At 38.3% G+C, this 17,920-nt stretch overlaps 1 protein-coding gene across 6 annotated transcripts in view; it reads left to right on the top strand.

The window, feature by feature from the left end:
• Positions 1-10,854, top strand: part of ANLN (anillin, actin binding protein) — a 51,530-nt gene extending 40,676 nt beyond the window's left edge. For 4 of the 6 annotated variants that reach the window (XM_081079156.1, XM_081079158.1, XM_081079161.1 and 1 more), the window contains exons 23-25: positions 3,383-3,490; positions 6,835-7,007; positions 9,520-10,853. In XM_081079156.1, coding sequence (XP_080935282.1) covers positions 3,383-3,490; positions 6,835-7,007; positions 9,520-9,643 — 405 coding nt within the window. In that variant the 3' untranslated portion in view covers positions 9,644-10,853. Of the gene's footprint in view, positions 1-3,382; positions 3,491-6,834; positions 7,008-9,519 lie in introns of all 6 variants that reach the window. The other 2 variants (XM_081079157.1, XM_081079160.1) reach the window with 1 other exon arrangement.
• Positions 10,855-17,920: the final 7,066 nt, after the last annotated feature.

Raw genomic sequence — 17,920 nt, 5'->3', positions numbered from 1 at the left:
CTGCCTCTCTAGCCATTGCCGAAAATGTCAGCAATAGGGAAGAATTTCAAAGTATATTGTCGACACTAGCCTGTTCCCCGAAATCTAAAGTGTATATGCCCCGAGTTTTGACATAAATGCGTGTATCTATGTAGCTCAAATATTTTACTAAGATATAGAACATTGCCTTCGAAAATTCCCTCATGCCCCTTGCCAGTTAATCCCAAGAGGTGGGAGTTTTTAATGAGTTAAGTTTTAAACAATTTGAATTTTAGATGCCTTAGAGATCTGGGTTTGGAGCTCAAGATAGACGTTTTAGTTGAGATGAAAATTTGGAAATCTGCAGCATAGAGCTAGTAATTGAAGTACAGGGGAAGTTAAGTAAAGCAGAACCAGGAGGAACACTTAACATTTAAACCACAGACCTAGGAAGAGAAGCTCTCAAAGGAGACTGCAGGGGGCCAGAGGAATTTTGTGTCATTGCCAAGGGAAGAAAGGGTCTGAAGGGGGAGTGGTCAGCTTAGATAAGGATCTGTCAGAGAGCTCGGACTCATTTACAAGGTGGTCCTTCTAGTCTTGGTGAGAGCAGAAGCTAGGTTGCAGGTGGCTATGATGGGAGTGAGAGGTGAGGAATGAGAGTGTGAGCAACTCTGAAACGAAAGTTTGGGTGCAAAGGGGTAAATGGAGTGCCAACGCATGAAGTATGAGGTATGCAGGTGGAAGAGGATTTTATTGACATTTTATTAGAATTGGAGAGACTTGAGAGTCTAAATACAAATGGGTAAGTTCTAACAGAGCCAGAGAGGTTGACGATAGAAGCTGGGAAACCTGCACTAGGGTTAAGGAAGAAACTGTGGAACAAGATCATGGGACTCAGGACAAATCAGACCCAAGCCACAGTTCACGACGTTGATCTTTTACAGAATTAATACTTTTTCTGTATCAGAGGAGCAAGGTATGTGTGTAGAATACACAGACGGTCGTGGGTGTGGTGCAAGAAGTGGAGAAAATCCAGTAGTTTCAGTTTTCTCTGTGAAGCAAGAATTTGAACGAGAGAAATCGGTTTGCAGTTGCTGTTGAAGGGTACAGAAAGCAGAGCTAGGTTGTATAGGAAGCCCAGGGGCCTGTCAATGCGGCTTCCTTGTTAGCTGTTTTCACGTGTAAATCCAGCAGGTGGCACTAGATGTTCTTGGGAAAGCATTTTTATCAACTCCCGAGTTGAAGACAGTGCTTACCTACTGACCTTTTAATGTAAATATTTTTATATTTGATTGTAAACACCTGTAGCAATTGATAGACTGTTATGGCAGCTAGTTAATTTGCATATGACACCTGAGCTGTTTGATTTTTGAGCTGGGCTCTTAACTAGTTTAGAGTTAGATCTCTTCAGGTTTACTCCGTCTTTAATCCCACCACCCATTCATATCCTCACTTACAGAAATATGGTAAGAAATTGCTCAGAACTCTCCCGAATAACTTCTGTCCCCTGTCTAAGCAATGCCTTTTAATATGTCTAGCCTTTATAAAAAATAGAGGTGGTAATTGAAATTAAAGTTGTTTCCTTCATTTTTCCTTCCTGATGTGTCAGGGACAGCTGGAAGGAAGGAAATTACCACCAAAGAACCTTAATAAGTGGTTCTAAGATGGCAGTAGTCTTGCTGTATCTGGACTGATGAGCAGCAAGAGAAGGACATTCTGAATTAGCTGGAAGGTTTCAGTTCTGCATTGTGATTGTGTTGCCATTTAATTTCCTGGGCCCTTTGTTTCCTTGGCTGTAACAATGAAACCGCTGTTCTCTTGTTATTCCTCTCTGACTATAGTAGAGTGTAATAATAACTTGTGTTGTTCTTACCCATCAATCTTTCCTTGTCTGTTACCTCTATGACGTAAACACAGAGGGGAGCTGGTGAGTCATTCCTGCTAACTTTGTCCTTGAGATTGAAATAGCGAGAGTCCTGTCTCTCTTCCTTGGGTGGCTGTGAGCCACTGTTGCCTAGAAAAAGCACGTCTTGGGGAGTAAAGAGGATAAAGTGGGGAAGAAAAGAAAAGTGGGTACGAGGATATATGATTGGAATAAGCTAATTAATTTGAGCTAATTGATTAAGGTAATAAACTTGAGCTTTCATTCTATCATGGAAACATTTCTTTACACGAAGTAAGTTTCCTCCATACCCAGAGATTGCACTCCTAACTCAAGCTCCCTTTTGGTAAATGTACACAAATTAGTGAATTGAGAAGAGTGTCTGTCCCGCTGTCATAGTGTTGGTGTGAGGCTTAGTTGAGCCATTTGAAGGTGGAAAATTCTTAATGCATTTTGAAATCAAACAAAGATGGCTTTGGATTATCTGTATTAGGGGTCAGCAAAGGATGACCCACTGCTTGTTTTTATGCAGTTCTCTTGGACCATGCACTCATTTGTTTGCATATTTGTCCATGGCTTCTTTTGCACTGCAAGGGCAGAAATGAATCGTGACAGAGCCTGGATGGCCCACAAAGGCTTAATCTTTACTCTCTGGCCCCTGACAGAAAAAGTCTGCCAACCCTGATCTGTAGCATTGCTAGTTTTACCTTGCTTGGTTCTTTCATATAATAGTTCCTAAAGGAGTGCTTTTTTTTTTAAATTAAAAGTAAGGACTTACATAAATGAGGGCTCTACTATGACTACAACTAAAAAGTAGTGTGTGTATGGGGGGGGCAACTTCTACTTACACAGCTTAAGTCGACATACCTCCATGGAAAAACACCAAGTTAGTAGTTACCTGTTGGGAGTCCTGTCCTTAACCATGGACATGAGTGCTTCGCTCAGTTCAGAATGTAACTTGCATTCCTAAGGCATGAGGTGGCCAGCCACCCAACTGTAGGGAGAGATGCTATGTCCATGGGTGCTGGGAGTTCTGACGTTTGTCACAGAAACCCATCAGGGCATAGAACCAGGAGTTCATTCTTTTCTCATCCTCTTTCATTCTCCGGAATAAAAATTAAACGCCAGTCTTCTGTATTAAGATAAATCTAACTTAATAAGCTGTCATTAGATTTTTCAATATGTAAAGTATGATAGTCTTGTATCATTTTACTCTCCAATACTTGAAGCGCTTTTCTCTTATCTAAGGAGCATTTGGTTAGGAACTCCATGCTTTTAAAAAGTCTAGTGTTAGAGCTATTTATTTGGGGTTAATATGTGGAAGTTTTTAAATGCCATATACTTATAGATGATGTCGAAAATCTGGGTAAATTTCTGGATTTGAGCAATCAGTGATTTTTATTCCTAAGAGAAAAGACATGATTAAAATGCAAGTAGATTGGGAAGTATGACATGGGAAGTCAACATACTGAAGTTTAACATGGAATTAACATTTATTTGATCCAGAAGTTTCTAAAGTCAGTATTTCATTGACTTTTCCAGACCATATTTGAAGATGTTAGTGGTTTTGGTGCCTGGCATCGAAGATGGTGTGTTCTTTCTGGAAACTGTATCTCTTATTGGACTTACCCAGATGATGAGAGACGGAAGGTAATATTAACAGTACTGGTCAGCGGTGAAAGCCATCACTGACTTTCATACAGTGTTTCATGTGGGTGTTCGCTCTGATCCCCACCACCCACCCAAATTCCCCTTTGAGTATATTCACTAAACCATTAAAAATGTTCTTGTTGCAAGATGTATGTGTGCATGTGTGTGTACTTGTGTAAAAAATTTGTATTTTATACATTCCCTGTGGTTTAACTGCTCTTAAAACACATTAAGGCATATATATTTCTTTCTTTCCTCCAAGAATGTCTCATACTATTTTTCATTGACATTTTCATCAGAAAATATGTTAAATCTACTTTTGCATTACATTGTAGTCATGTAAAATTTTATTTAAAAATTTATTGTGAAATGGATATATAAAAAGATGTAAAAACAATTTCCATCAACCTCTGTGTTAATCAGCCCAATTTTCTCGCCTGTGTAATTTTCTCGCCCCTGTAGAGAAATTGTTTTCTTCTTATTTCTTTAAATTTTAATTATATATGTATATTTTCCTAAGCAACAACATATTATTGCAGTTGTATCTTTTTTTAATTATTTGTTTTTTAAGTTACAGTTGACATTCAGTATCACTTTATATTAGTTTCAGGTGTACAGCATATGGTTGGACATTTATATAATTTGTGCAGTGATCCCCCCATTAGCTTAGTACCCACCTGACACTATACATATTGTGGCAACATTATTGACTATATTCTCTATGCTGTACTTTACATCCCTAGCAATTGCATCTTTTAAAACATTATACAAATAATATACTGTATATATATTCTGTAACTTGCATTTTTTGAATCAACATGGTTTGTGAAATTCATCTAGGTTGATGTGTGTAGCTCTAGTTTGTAGAGCTCCAGCTATCTCTGTACTAAGTATTTCATTGTAAGTATTTCACTAAGTATTTCATATCACAATTAATTTACCCACTCTCCTATTTATGGACTCATTGATTATTTCCAAATTGTTGCTATTGTGAGTAGTGCTGCCATGATACATGGATGAGAGATCTTTCCTGAGTTTGTACTTAGTGGTAGATTTATTGGGTTGTAGGGTTTGCACATCTTCAACTTAACTAGAGTTTGTCAAATGATTCTTGAAAATGATTGTACAGTGTTCCTTTCCCACCAGGAGTATGTGAGTTCTCAATGTTCCAAATCCCCACCAGCGCTTGATATGTCCGCCTTTTAAACTTTTGTCAGTGTGATGAACATGAAATGTTATCTCACTCTGTTTTATTTTCTATTTCCTTGATTAAGATCAAGAGTAAGCATTTTCAGTGCTCGCTTTGGCAGCACGTATACTAAGAGTACGCATTTTTTTCTGATGTGTTTTGGCCATTTATATTTTCTCTCCTATGAATTGATTGTCTATGTATTTTATCCATTTTCCACCTTTTTTTTTGGTGTGTTGCAATCATGTTTCCCTCGTCTTTTGCTTGGCAGATATTTTAATTTATCTTTATAGTCTTTTCATAAACAAAATTTTTTAATGCTAAGGTCATCAAATCTGACAATTTGCTTTGCTTTTTTCAGTCTTATTTAAGAAAAACCACCCCTACTCTGTAGTTATAAAGATATTCTCCTGTACCTCCTAAAAGATGCAAGGTTTTATATTTCACATTTAATTCACCTGGAATTAATTTTTCCCCATCTGAAAACCCACTTGTACTAGCATCATTGAATGGTCCATCGTTCCCCACTGATCTATGTGCTATTTCTGGCATGTATCAAGATATCAATACATGTAGGCCTATATTTAGGCTTTCTATTCTGTTTCCTTTGGTCTATATTTCTCCCTCTCAGTTACCATAGCTTTATAATAAATCTAAAGTCTGGTAAGGCAAGTCTCCTAACCCATCTTTATTCATTAATGTATTACTTAACGCATATTTTTGGTCTGTGCTTTTTGCACACACACACGGGGAAATATATGTAGCTATATATTTAACTTTTTATAATTGAAAATGTTCAAATGTACACAAAACAGAAACAGTATAATGAACTCCTAACTTCAACAATGATTAATTTTCATGTTTTATTTATCTTCCCACAGCACACATACTTTTTGTTCTTATTTTGCTCTTGTTCTTCTTTTTGTTGTTGTCCGTGGGGTATTTTAAAGCAAATACTAGACTTCATATTATATCATTTCACCTGTGTGGGCCAAGGCTGCGGATTCCTAGTGTTGGTAAATAGCCCAGGGAAGCCAGGTTTTAGGCCAGCTTACCATTCTGCACTCTCCCTTCCTCATTAATTTTGGCCTTTGACCGTCTCTCTTACTTTGCTGTGAGTTCAGTAATCTTGCATTTGGGGGCTTATGTAACGGGAGGACTTTCGAACTATTTAGTCTGCTATACTTGCGGAGACAGTATTATTTGCTTAAATAGCCCCTAGTACTGTAATTTAATTTGCTCAATTTCACTATTAAAAAACCAGTGACTACACCTATGTAAATATCTTGTGTACTTATATATTTGCTTAGGATAAATTTTTTGTAGGTGGAATTTTAGGATCAGAATATGCCCATTTTGAGAGTTATCTGATTGCTGTTATCAACTTGCCTACCAGTAACAGACCATCTTATACTTTCACCAGCAGTGTTTACAAGTGTCTGTTACTCACCCCCACCACCAGCACTACCAGTCAGCAGAGGCCATTACTGTTCTTTCCAGACTTAAGTCAATCTGATGTTTTAAAATGTTATATTCCATACTTTTTAAGTTACTAATAGAGTTGATACTTTCGTTGGCTGTTTCTAAATTGTTTGTGCTCCACATTGTCCCTTTTTCCCATTTTCAGGAGCGTTTAGTCTCATGAATTTTTATCCTTGACTCTACCATGGAATGACATGGCTTCCAACAATTCAGAGCAGTAGTTTGGCCTTACCTTTTGCAGATGCATAAAAAATATTTACAGATGAAATAAGATGTCTAGGTTTCTGTTCATAGAAAGGGAGGAAGTGAGTGTGCTGTGGATAAAAGGTAGTTGAATGTATTTCTAATTGTTGAGGTTGGTTGATGGTAATGGAGGTTCATTATACTTTTTTAAAATTTTGTATCTGTTTGAAGTTTTCCATAACAAAGAGTTTTTTTTTTAAGTTGACTAAGAGTTATAGTTGACATTTTGGTTTTGTTTTTATGTCCATTTATGGTTTTTATTATTAAGAAACAATAATATTAAATGTTTCTCTAAACCCAGTATAATTAAATTTTGTCTGAAATCAATGGCGTTTTAAGTTTGTACAAACTTAAATACCGCTTAATGCTTATTGACTTAAATGGTCTTGTTATTTTCAACTAATAATTTTTTTTTAATTTGCTTTTAAAGAATCCCATAGGAAGGATAAATCTGGCCAATTGTACCAGTCGTCAGATAGAACCAGCCAACAGAGAATTTTGTGCAAGACGCAACACTTTTGAATTAATTACTGTTCGACCACAAAGAGAAGATGACCGAGAGACTCTTGTCAGCCAATGCAGGGACACGCTCTGTGTCACCAAGTATGTATTGGGCAGTAAATATTTCCATCAACAAAGTAATTGATTGTCCACTATGTTCTTACAACTTTAAGAAATAGCAGCAATGGCTCTTGTCTTTGAAGAGGGTACACTCTTAATGAGAAAACAAAACATTACACATCATTAAGAGAACAATCTAATAATTGAAGTAATACAGTTAAGAAAAGCAGAACCTTCAAGTAATATCTTAGCTAATCATGTTTTCCAGTTTATCACTGTGTAGCCGTTTTCAAGGAAGTTAGCTAATACATGTTGGGTTAAGTTTGAAGGTTTCATGTATAACTGAGAAGTCCAAGTATTATTTAAAGAGACTTTATACATTCCTTCCTTTCCATTTCATGTTACCCTTCATTAATCAGGTGACTTACAAAAACAATCTCATTTTACTCTGCAAGTTTCTGGTTGGAAGTTAACAAAATAAACTATCGGGAATGTCACTTTTTTGTTAACCCTAAGCTTAACTACAAGATACAAAAGACTGTTGCTAAGAGTCTCCAGTTCTTTTGCCTGGATGCTCAACAGAGACTTGAAGACTGACTTCAACATACAAAGTTGTGGGACAAAAGTTAGAATTTGACACAGTCTCTATTAATGAGGTGGTTGCTGGGCATTGGAGACCGGGAGATAGCTAGAACTGGCTCCATGCATTTCTGATGTGGAAAGATCAGAAAGCTACAGCCAAGAGACTATATTGAAATAGAGCAAAGTTGCCCAGATAATGCCGGTTTGTTTTAAAATAGCTAGGTAGGGGGCCCGTTCTCTGGAAATTCTTGATGTTTAAATTTCTTCCAGGTTAATTCAGTTGAACTCATCCCCTCCTCTCCTTTGGGGGCCTTCTATGCAGCAGTGGCATTAGACAGGACAGGAAGGGACAAATGGATTTATTTTGTTTGATAGCTACCCTGTCCATGGTCACAGTTAGTGAGTGAACCAACCAAAATTCAGTCCCCAAGTGGTTCCTGACCACAAGGGTCCATTTGAGCGCTTCTAAGTGTTACTCACATTTTTCATATAATCTTAGCTTTTATCTATGACACAAAACCTCCCAGACTTCTTGGACATTCTCCTGCAGTACAAATAGCTAGATCACACATTGCTCTAATTACTCTGTGCTTCATTTGCATGTAGTGTTTCTCATTGTAATGTTATCATAAATTGAGTGCATACTTTATCCAAGCCTTTGAGACTGGTGCATTCTCAACCCACTTTTGGCTGAGTCTTTAGCTTTGCTTGGTGGCTTCTTAAAACTGTTTTGATCATATATATTTTGCAGAATATAAACATTTTGCAGTTCTGCATTCTGCTTTGCCTTATTTATGTGTTTCTCCACAGGCCTTTTTGACCTACACCTTTTATCTAAATTTAATGTGTCTCATTTTTGTTTTTACTAACCAACCTTGCTGTCTTTCCCTCCTTCAATACAAAAGATTTCTCTCCTAATTAATAGTCCCTACGTCCAACTATAGACTACACATTTGAACTAGAAATGAGTCATCACACGCAAGGGTAGTGTCGTATATAAGTGGAGCTTTGAAGTTGACAGACCTGGATTTAAATCCTCATTCAGTGATTTACCGAATATAATCATGGCAAGTTACTTAACTTTTCTGGCCCTCTGAATTCTTCTATGCTAAAAGGGAAAAATAAGCGCCACAGAGTGACAATAGAGATTAGTGAGTGCACTGTCAAGCACAGGGAATGCGGTCCACAAATGGTCACTATGATTATTGTGTTGGAGTCTTCATTGACTAACTCCTCCCTGCTCATCCACGCTTGTACCATTTCTAGTGCCGGTGGGGAGAACTTATCAGGAGCCGGATGAGGACAGTATAAAACCCTAACAGCTGGAAAGATGGTCTGGCTTGTGAGTCAGGGCATTCCCGTCTTCTCCACCCTCCCCTGCCCCATCAACTAGTTGTTCATCTTGTAGCTAAATATGGATGCAAGGAAGAGACTCCTGACATGGACAGAGGTTAGGATAGACAAAGTCTTAGGCTCTACTAACACAGTAGCACAAAAGTAATGGGAGACAGTACAAAATAGTACTGCCTGTAAAGGCAGGTGAAGATCCATGAGCCTGCGATTCCAGCTGTTGGGGAGGCCGAGTCTGGGGGATTTGGGGAGCCCCCACATTCAGGCCTGAGGTGTGCTAGGTCTTGCTAGGAGATGGCCCACGCTCAGTGGGTGATCCACACCACCACCTCGTCCAGGCCAGACCTCCGATGCAAGCCAGTTACCGTCTTTGCTGTGGAAACTCCATCATTTACCAAATGTCATCAGTGTGAGTTAGGATTAGCTAACCGACCTGCAGGACAAGTTTTCTTATACTTGAAGCACCTCCCTGTGGGGCTTTCCATTAGCATCCATTCAAAGAGGGTAAAGAGTAACTCATTTTACTGGTTTGTTGGGCATTTTGTTTTTCCTAGCAGGAGTACAGGGAGGTATGGAATGTGGGAAAGGATCCTGAGTGTTTGTTGTTTTCTTCTTCCTGTAGGAACTGGCTGTCTGCAGATACCAAGGAAGAGCGGGATCTCTGGATGCAAAAACTTAATCAAGTTCTTGTTGATATTCGCCTCTGGCAACCTGAGGCTTGCTACAAACCTATTGGGAAGCCCTAAACTGGGCAGTTTCCATACCGTTTAGATGGGTTTTTTTTGAGCTTTGTCATAAGTGTATCTTAAGAGCATCAGATACGCTGATTACATTTTATGCTTTAAATATACAAAAGGGTATGTGCCAATATTCACTACATATTATGCAGTATTTCTGTCTTTTGTATGCAAAACTTCAACTGATTTCTTTCATTCATTGGAAGAACATTCAGTGTAGTCTATATTGCTACATCTTAATTTAAAAGATTCATTTTCCCAGAAATCTAATTATTCAGCTATGCATGATAATTTTTTTTTTCTTTAAGTAAAACACTTTAAGTTGTCTTGGGGCTGTGTTTCTCAAAGTAGAAAGGTCTCCCTTGGAAGAAACCTCTGACGAGGTCATTCTTTCTCTAGCCTCAGTGCTTTTTCTCTAAAGGTCGTGGTCCCTTATTGATCTTGATGTCTTATTACTAGAGTGCTGAAAAAATGTCCAAGGGGTTTTATGGAAACATTTTTAGTAACGGAGGTAAGAACTTTTTCAATAGCAAGTGTACATTAGGTTAAAGCTTGAGGCTACTTTCGAACAGCAGATGTGGACTTGGGATACTGTGTGAGATTTGGGGGTTAAATGTTTTATTTAGGACACGTAATGATCACAGGGTTTACATTTACTCAGTTACTATAGATGCTGTGTGGAGCACATTTCCATAGAATATAGGCTTTTTAAAATAATTATTTGTGCTGTATAGCTTACAGACGCCTCAAATATACTTGGCATATTAGTTATTTCTATTCCTGTAACAAGAGCAAGTGTAAGTTGAAGAATCTTTATATAAAAAATGTAAACTTTACAAGCTGCTATGGACTAATACTTTGCTTGCCAAAGTTCTTGCCTTTTTTACTTTTCACGTCCATCTATGACAGTGTCTAGAAATCCGTTACAAAATCATTTGAAAAACTATTAAGTAATGTATTACCTTTAAAAGCTTAATACTTTATACTTTTTGTTATAAAATATTGTAAAGCATGGTCTCAACTTTTAAATATACTTTGAATTTCTTTTCTGCATTGTTAAAGTTATTGATCTCATTTATATACACTAAATTCTGTCACCTGTCATTTTTTATCATTTAAATGTGTTTCTTCTTATGTGTATTATAAAAATGTATTTTATGATCTCTTGCCTAAATAAATACTTGCAAATGACTTAAGGAACCAGTTATTTAAGAAATCCTATTTAAATATGTGGTATGGCTGTTTTGCATCTCTGGCTGCGGGGCTTCTTCGGTGTATTTTACTGACAGTATCTCATTCCTTTTTCTATCTGTATCCCAGGACTAGACTGATTGTGTGTTCTCAGAGTTGCTGTTGAATGAATAGATGGATCAGGGATCCATTTCTGAGGCATTTCAAAAAGAGGGCCTTAGATGTACATTTGAGGAGATGGAGGGTGCTTAGCAGACTGACTAAAGTGACACCAGCCAAAACAGAAACAGGTTTGGTGAGATTGCTGAGAGTGTCCCCTTTATTTATTTATACACGTGTGTTTATTTTTGAATAGGCATTACATTTGGTACAAAATTCAAAAGGCACAAAGAAGTTAATGTGAAAGTATGTCTTCTCCCATTGTCACACCACTTTTACCAGTTTTTGTGTCTTGGAGATTCTAGGCATTGACATAGACATATTTATATTCTTTTGTTCATTAAAAAAATTCCACACATGCTATTTGTTGTAAGTTAAAGGAAAAAAGCAAAACAATATCCTTTAGAGATCATTCCATCTTAGTATTACATAGAGGGTATTGAAGTTCAGTTTTAGAAGTAATTTAAGGAACATCAAGAGAGAAATACCTCGTAAACTGAAAAATTCTGCTGAGAAGATGTCGGTGTCATCTGCCGGTGACGATTGTTGAAAGCAGAGTAGATAAGCCCATCCGGAAGTATGATGTGGAAAGAGAAGTAAGAACAAAAGGAACATGTTCTTTAGGGGAAACATGAAAAAGGAGTGGCTAAAGATTGTCTTCCAAGAAAGAAAAACGAGAGTGGTGTCTGGTGAGAGACCAAAGAACAATCTTAAGATTCTGACCCCAAACTTAGAAAATGTGAACTGAAATTGGGAGCAGTCAATTCAATAAAATAGTTAAGATTAAACAAAAAAAAAAAAAAAAAAAAAAAAAGAAGGTGCCTGGGTGGCTCAGTTGGTTAGAGCATGAGCTCTCAACAACAAGGTTGCCGGTTCAATTCCCACATGGGATGGTGGGCTGTGCCCCCTGCAACTAAGATTGAAAACTTCGACTGGACTTGGAGCTGAGCTGCGCCCTCCACAACTAGATTGAAGGAAAACACCCTGGAGCTGATGGACCCTGGAGAAACACACTGTTCCCCAATATTCCCCAATAAAATTTAAAAAAAAATCAGGTTATAACAAAATCCATAAAGGGAAAAAAAATGACAGGTTTCATTCCATAAAAAAAATTCCTGCCTGATAAATGTCTATAAACAAAGTTAAAACATAAGCAAAAGACTAGAAGAAAATATCCATATTTAATCAACAAGGAATTAATATGCAAAATATATAAAGAGCTCTAGTGACTGACTTTCACTGTTTGAGCATTTACTATGTACTAGGCCATATTCTTGGTGTTTTGCATGGATTATCACATACTCTTTACATGACCTTATGGAATAGGAACTGAATGAGGAAACTAAAATTTAGGTAACTTTTCTGAGGCCACCACTTAGTAAGTGGCCGATCAGGATCCCAAATCAATCCACATACCTCACCATTACACTATGTATGATGTTTCTCAAAAAAATAAAATAAAAAATAACCCAAAAAAGATGCAAAATGTGTTAGAAGGAAATGCAAACACCCACACACAGCCTGAAAGAGCCAACAGACAAAATAAGACTAATGAGCAGAATATACATTTAAATGGCAGTGGGTTATTGATTCTCAGGTTGAAGCTATTTAAATGTCCATGTTGCTGAGAAACAGTCATACTCTTGGTGAGAAAAGAAACTACAGCCTTGGGTGGTAACTTGGCAACACCCAGTCAACCTCTGTGCTCACACAGGATCAGAATGTCAAAATCGACTCGCACACATCAGAGATTTTATCCATATAGAGCTTTATCCGTAATTGCAAGGACACGTGCACTCCAGGCACTGGCAAAGCAGGGAGAACTGCCACATCCTGCGTGCCTCTCAGCTCTCTCATGTCCACAGTGAAGCTGTCCGGCTCAGAGGAACAGATATCTCCTGTGAAGTTGGTGGGGCATTTCACACAGCAGGGAGCCATGAGGTGAGGAAACCCATGTAATACCCTCCATAGTTATGTCACTTACATGACTCTCAGGAGTCTAGCTTCACAAATCCGTAAATTCTGAGTTTGTTTACCATAACCAATCCTTAACCAGCCACATCCTACTAAGAGCATTCCATAGATAAGAGATCTAGCAAATATCATTAGTCTATTTACCAGAAGTTTCCGTTTTCAGCACATTAACAGAGAATTTAGATGTGTCACCTGCCTTCTTTCCCCAGAACCAAAGGCCAGCTGCTTTGACTCCTTCCTCCCACTCTCCTCAGATAATCTGACAGGTGAGCAAAGACAAAGGGATGATGATACAATACTACTTTGAAAGGGAAAAAGTAGAAATAACCTGAAAGTCCATCAACAGGAAAGTAAATCAGAAGTAATCTGCAAACCTATTAATAGGAAATTAGGGCACATTCTACAAAATGCCAGGCAATACTCAAGAGGAAAAGAAACTGCATACATACCTATATATATTTGGAAAAACTTTCCAGAACAACTTATGGGAAAAAGGGATATGCCTGCCATACAACACAAAGCTACATATGTAACATACACATATGTCCTCCCTTACCCCAGGTTTCACTTTCTGCTGTTTCAGTTACTGTATTCAACTATGGTCCGAAAATATCAAATGGGAAATTCCAGAAATAAGCAATTCATAAGTTTCAAATTGCACACCTTCTGAAATCTCGCGCCATTCTGCTTATCCCGCCCCGGAAGTTAATCATCCCTTTTATAGGCTTCCTGCTTGCTTGTGAGGAGCTTAGTAGCCATCCTGGTTATCAGGTGAGCTGTGGGTGATAATGGACCCAAAGTGCAATAGTTATGATGCTGGCAATTCGGATATACCAAAGAGAAGCTGTAAAGTTATTCCTTGTTGAAAAGGTGAACGTTCTCTACTTCATAGGAAAGAAAAAAAATTGTATGTTGAGGATGCTAAGATCTATGGTAAGACGAATCTTCTATCTTCTGTCAGCGAAATTATGAAGAATGAAAAAGAATTTCACACCAGTTTTGCTGTTGCACCTCATACTACAAAAGTGACGGCCATCAGCATGAAAAGTGCCTAGTTAAGACGGAAAGGCATTAAATTTGTGTGTGGAAGCCATGAACAGAAAACGTGTTGGGATGGACGATGTGTTGTGCCAGAAAGCATGGAGCCTATAGGAAGACTTGAGCAAGGATTTTCCTGAAATGAGTGACACCAAGCCACTGACTGCAAGTGACGGATGGTTACATAGAGTCAGGAATAGATTTGGACTGAGAAATATAAAAACTCCTGGAGAGGCTGCGTCTGCCTATGAAGAACTTGCCGCCACATTTCTGGCAGAGCTGAAGAAGCTGATCAAGGCGAAATGATACCACCCGATGCAAGTCTTCAATGGCGATGAAACCGGGCTCTTCTGAAAGAGCCTACATTTATGACAGGATAGAGAAGGCACCAGATAAAACATGGAAGGGTTGATGATCTCTGGAACGACGTGGCAATGCTGGGCATCTGATGAAGCCAGGTGTGTACAGAGCAAAGAACGCATGTCCTCTCAGAAACAGAACCAAAAATTATCTGCTCACATTCTGGCCGCATAATCAGAAAGCATGGGTGAAAGCCATCTTGTTTATGGAATGACTCCACCAATGCATCACAAGAAGGGTGAGTACGGGACAATGAGATGCCTTGAGAGAGACCACATTCACAAAACTTATTGTAGTATAGTGTGTAGTTGTTCTATTTTATTATTAGTTATCGTTAATCTCTCACTGTGCCTAATTTATAAATTAAACTTTATCGTAAGTATATGTGTGTAGGGAAAAAAACAGTATACATGGGGTTTGGTACTCTCTGTGGTTTTAGGCATCCACTGGGTGTCTTGGAACGTATCCCCTGTGAATAAGGGGGATACTGTACCTGGATAAAAGTGTGGATGGGACCACATCGAATTTTATGAGAAAGGGCAATGGGAAGAGGTTGGGATCAGTGTTGGGTAGAGGAATGCTTTGACTTTTGACTCTATTTCTAGCATATTTGATATGTTTACAATGAGCATAGTTTCATATGGCTTGTGGACATGGACTTAAGAACTCTAAAAATCAAAATCAGAATGAAACACTGGTGGAAGGCTGAGTAGAGACTATGGGATTGTATTGAGAAGAGAAAGGCACAATGGGACCGCAGATTGGTGGGGAAATATTGATGGAGGATATTTTTGGATGAGGAAATGAGTATGTTACTACACTGATGGGGAAGAGCCAACGGTGAGGGAGGACCTGGGGAGAGTGGTCAAAAAGAATTTAGGAGATGGGGAAGGATAAGTATGTGGAACAGGATAAAGGGAGATAGGACCCAGATGATAGGTAGAGTCCAGACCCCATCTCAGTAGGCAGCATTTGTCATGGGAACTTTAAGTATTGAAGAAATGGGGCGCCCAAAGTATGCGATCATGTAGGACTGACTAGGCAGCCTCAAATGGTCAATACTGACCAGGAGGGGAGGTGGGAAGCCTGTTACTACTGGATGGTGGCAAAAGGTTCGACTTCCCATTGGCTTCCTCCGACACTGGGGAGGGAGGGGGAGGGGTGCCTCATTACCATGACGACTCAGAGTAGGAGTCCAGGCCCCCACTTAGACTCTACTGAAACATAAGGGCACCTCCTTATGATGGTCAAGGGTAGACGGCCAGGCTCCCCACTAGGCCTTTCTGGCATGGGTGGTGGTGGGCCTGTGTTAGTTTTTGTGATGTTTGGCTGAGGTAGGGTGGTTACTGTCTAAGTTTTCTGGGTGTCTTGCTAGGCTGCCTCTTTTCTGGTCCTTTGGCTAGAGAGAGCAGGCTTTCTTTGCTGCCACTGGCGTTTCTATGTTGCCAGTTTCTCTAGCATCCAGTCTAGAATATATCATACAAAAAGAAAACCCAGAGAACTCACCATCATGTTGTTCGTTGGGTCTCAAGGACTCTAGATGGGCTTCCTTTTACTTTCCACCTTTCAAAGTCTTCTGATGTTTGGTCTATATATGTATAATGACCAAGGCTTTGGCTATACATAGAGGGAGAAATACGTCTACTCCATCTTAGTCCCACTGATTGAGTCTGTAATTTCCAGAGTTCTCAAGCAAATCTTTACTAATGATAATTTAAACGATAATAATGATAATTTAAATGAACCTCTCTGTTATGGAATATTTTTTTCCTAAATCAATTCTATCCAGAAGTGTCCCAATGCTGATGAGTTCTTTTTTAATTACTTAGGCAATTTTGGTAGATTCTAGTGAGGTTGAATATCTTTCCATATGTTTATTAGTCCTATGTATTGTTTCATTTGTGAATTTTGTATTTGTGTCCTGTGTCCACTTTTCAATTATTTGAAACTTATTATTTAATAATTCAATTATTTGATTTATAACCGTATATGTTAGGGATATTAATGCCTGGTTGTCTGTGGTTGCATGTACAATTAGCTCCCTTATTAGCTGTGTGTTCAACTACAAATTGGAGATTCTTGTACCTGCTGCAAAATCTGTTGGGTGCATTAAATAAGAAATCTGTTGGGTACGTTAAATAAGGCAAAGAAAAAATTCCTAATAAGTTGTGGTGATTGTTGATTGTGGAATTAGCTGCCCAAGAAGATGTGGACAGAGGCAAATATAAACCTCATTAGATGCACTCTTTCCGACACCAAGCTTTCTGTTCTTGCCCTCTAACGTTAGATGTTGATGGGAATTTGAAAGTGCCTAGGAATTCCCTTGGCAAAGAATAACACTTCATTGCATTTATTGAAGTGTTTTCACAGAGCAAACAACAGTAACACTATAATTTTAGAATTGCCTGCGCTCAACATAACATCTCTTTTTGTGTGTTTTTAAGGCTTCCTTGAGGAGTTGAAACAACATTTACTTCTATAAAAGGATGTGTAAAATGGACTTAATCTGCTTTCTTCCAAAAGTTAACTTTTTATGCAAGTGAAGTAATTAAAAAAAAAACACCAAACATGTATTTTACAAGAGTCAGAGGTTTGGGTGTAGTAAGTATATGAGGTTAAACAAAATGTGAGACTCCAGGCAGGGAAAATGAAGACTTGAAAGAAATTAAAAATTATTATTATGGGCATATTGTAGGTGCTCCAAATTACCTATTATTTTCTCAGTTCTTAGAAATGTCATGTGTCCCTGGGGACTGATAAACGAGTTCCAGTGTACTTGACTCTGCTTCCCACAGTGCGTTTGAAATAAGCATTCTAGGGAGGGCATTTTTCCATCTTCTGGTTACAGAGCGTAGTGGAAAGTTGTAATGAAATCTTAGAATAATACGAAACCCCAAACAATATAATCTAAAGCAAAGCAAATGCTGAAGTCAATGCGAAAGAAGTATAAGAACTTCAACCATACTAATTTAAAAAAATCAAAAACATTTAAAAAAAAATATAGGAACTCTTAAATTAGAAATCTTCTGAGAATTAAAACCAAAGGAAAAAACACACAAACGGATCACATCATTCATCCACTTTTTGGTAAGTCCGTTGAGATACCATGTTTCCCTGAAAATAAGACCAGCTCTTATATTAAAGTTTTCTCTAAAAGACGCATTAGGGCTTATGTTCAGGGGATGTCTTCCTGAAAAATCATGCTAGGGCTTATTTTCCGGTTAGGTCTTATTTTCGGGGAAACATGGTAGAAATAGACTAATGGAAGAACACATCTTGGCATAGAACCCCAAACTTGGAATGTAAAGAAATCCTTGTGTTTAAGCTCCTTCATCACAACTTAAATCTGTGCCTCATTTTTCAAAAACACGACTTTATAACTCTGAACCTCTGGCTTCCTGATTTGTAAAATGAAAACAAAACTCTGATGGGTTTGTGATGTGGAAAATCCTTTGTGAAGCATGACCGGGGGCATGCCACTGTGAGCCCCTAGTGGGAAGAACTAGGTGAGGGGTTCTCAGTGAAGAGTCCATCACAGAGAACGTGATGCATGGTACACAATTG

This window comes from Rhinolophus hipposideros (genome assembly GCF_964194185.1).
Source record: "Rhinolophus hipposideros genome assembly, chromosome: 18".
NCBI classification, from domain to species: Eukaryota; Metazoa; Chordata; class Mammalia; order Chiroptera; family Rhinolophidae; genus Rhinolophus; species Rhinolophus hipposideros.
The sequence above is the reverse complement of the archived record's forward strand: the minus strand, read 5'-3'. Positions and strand labels throughout refer to the sequence as shown.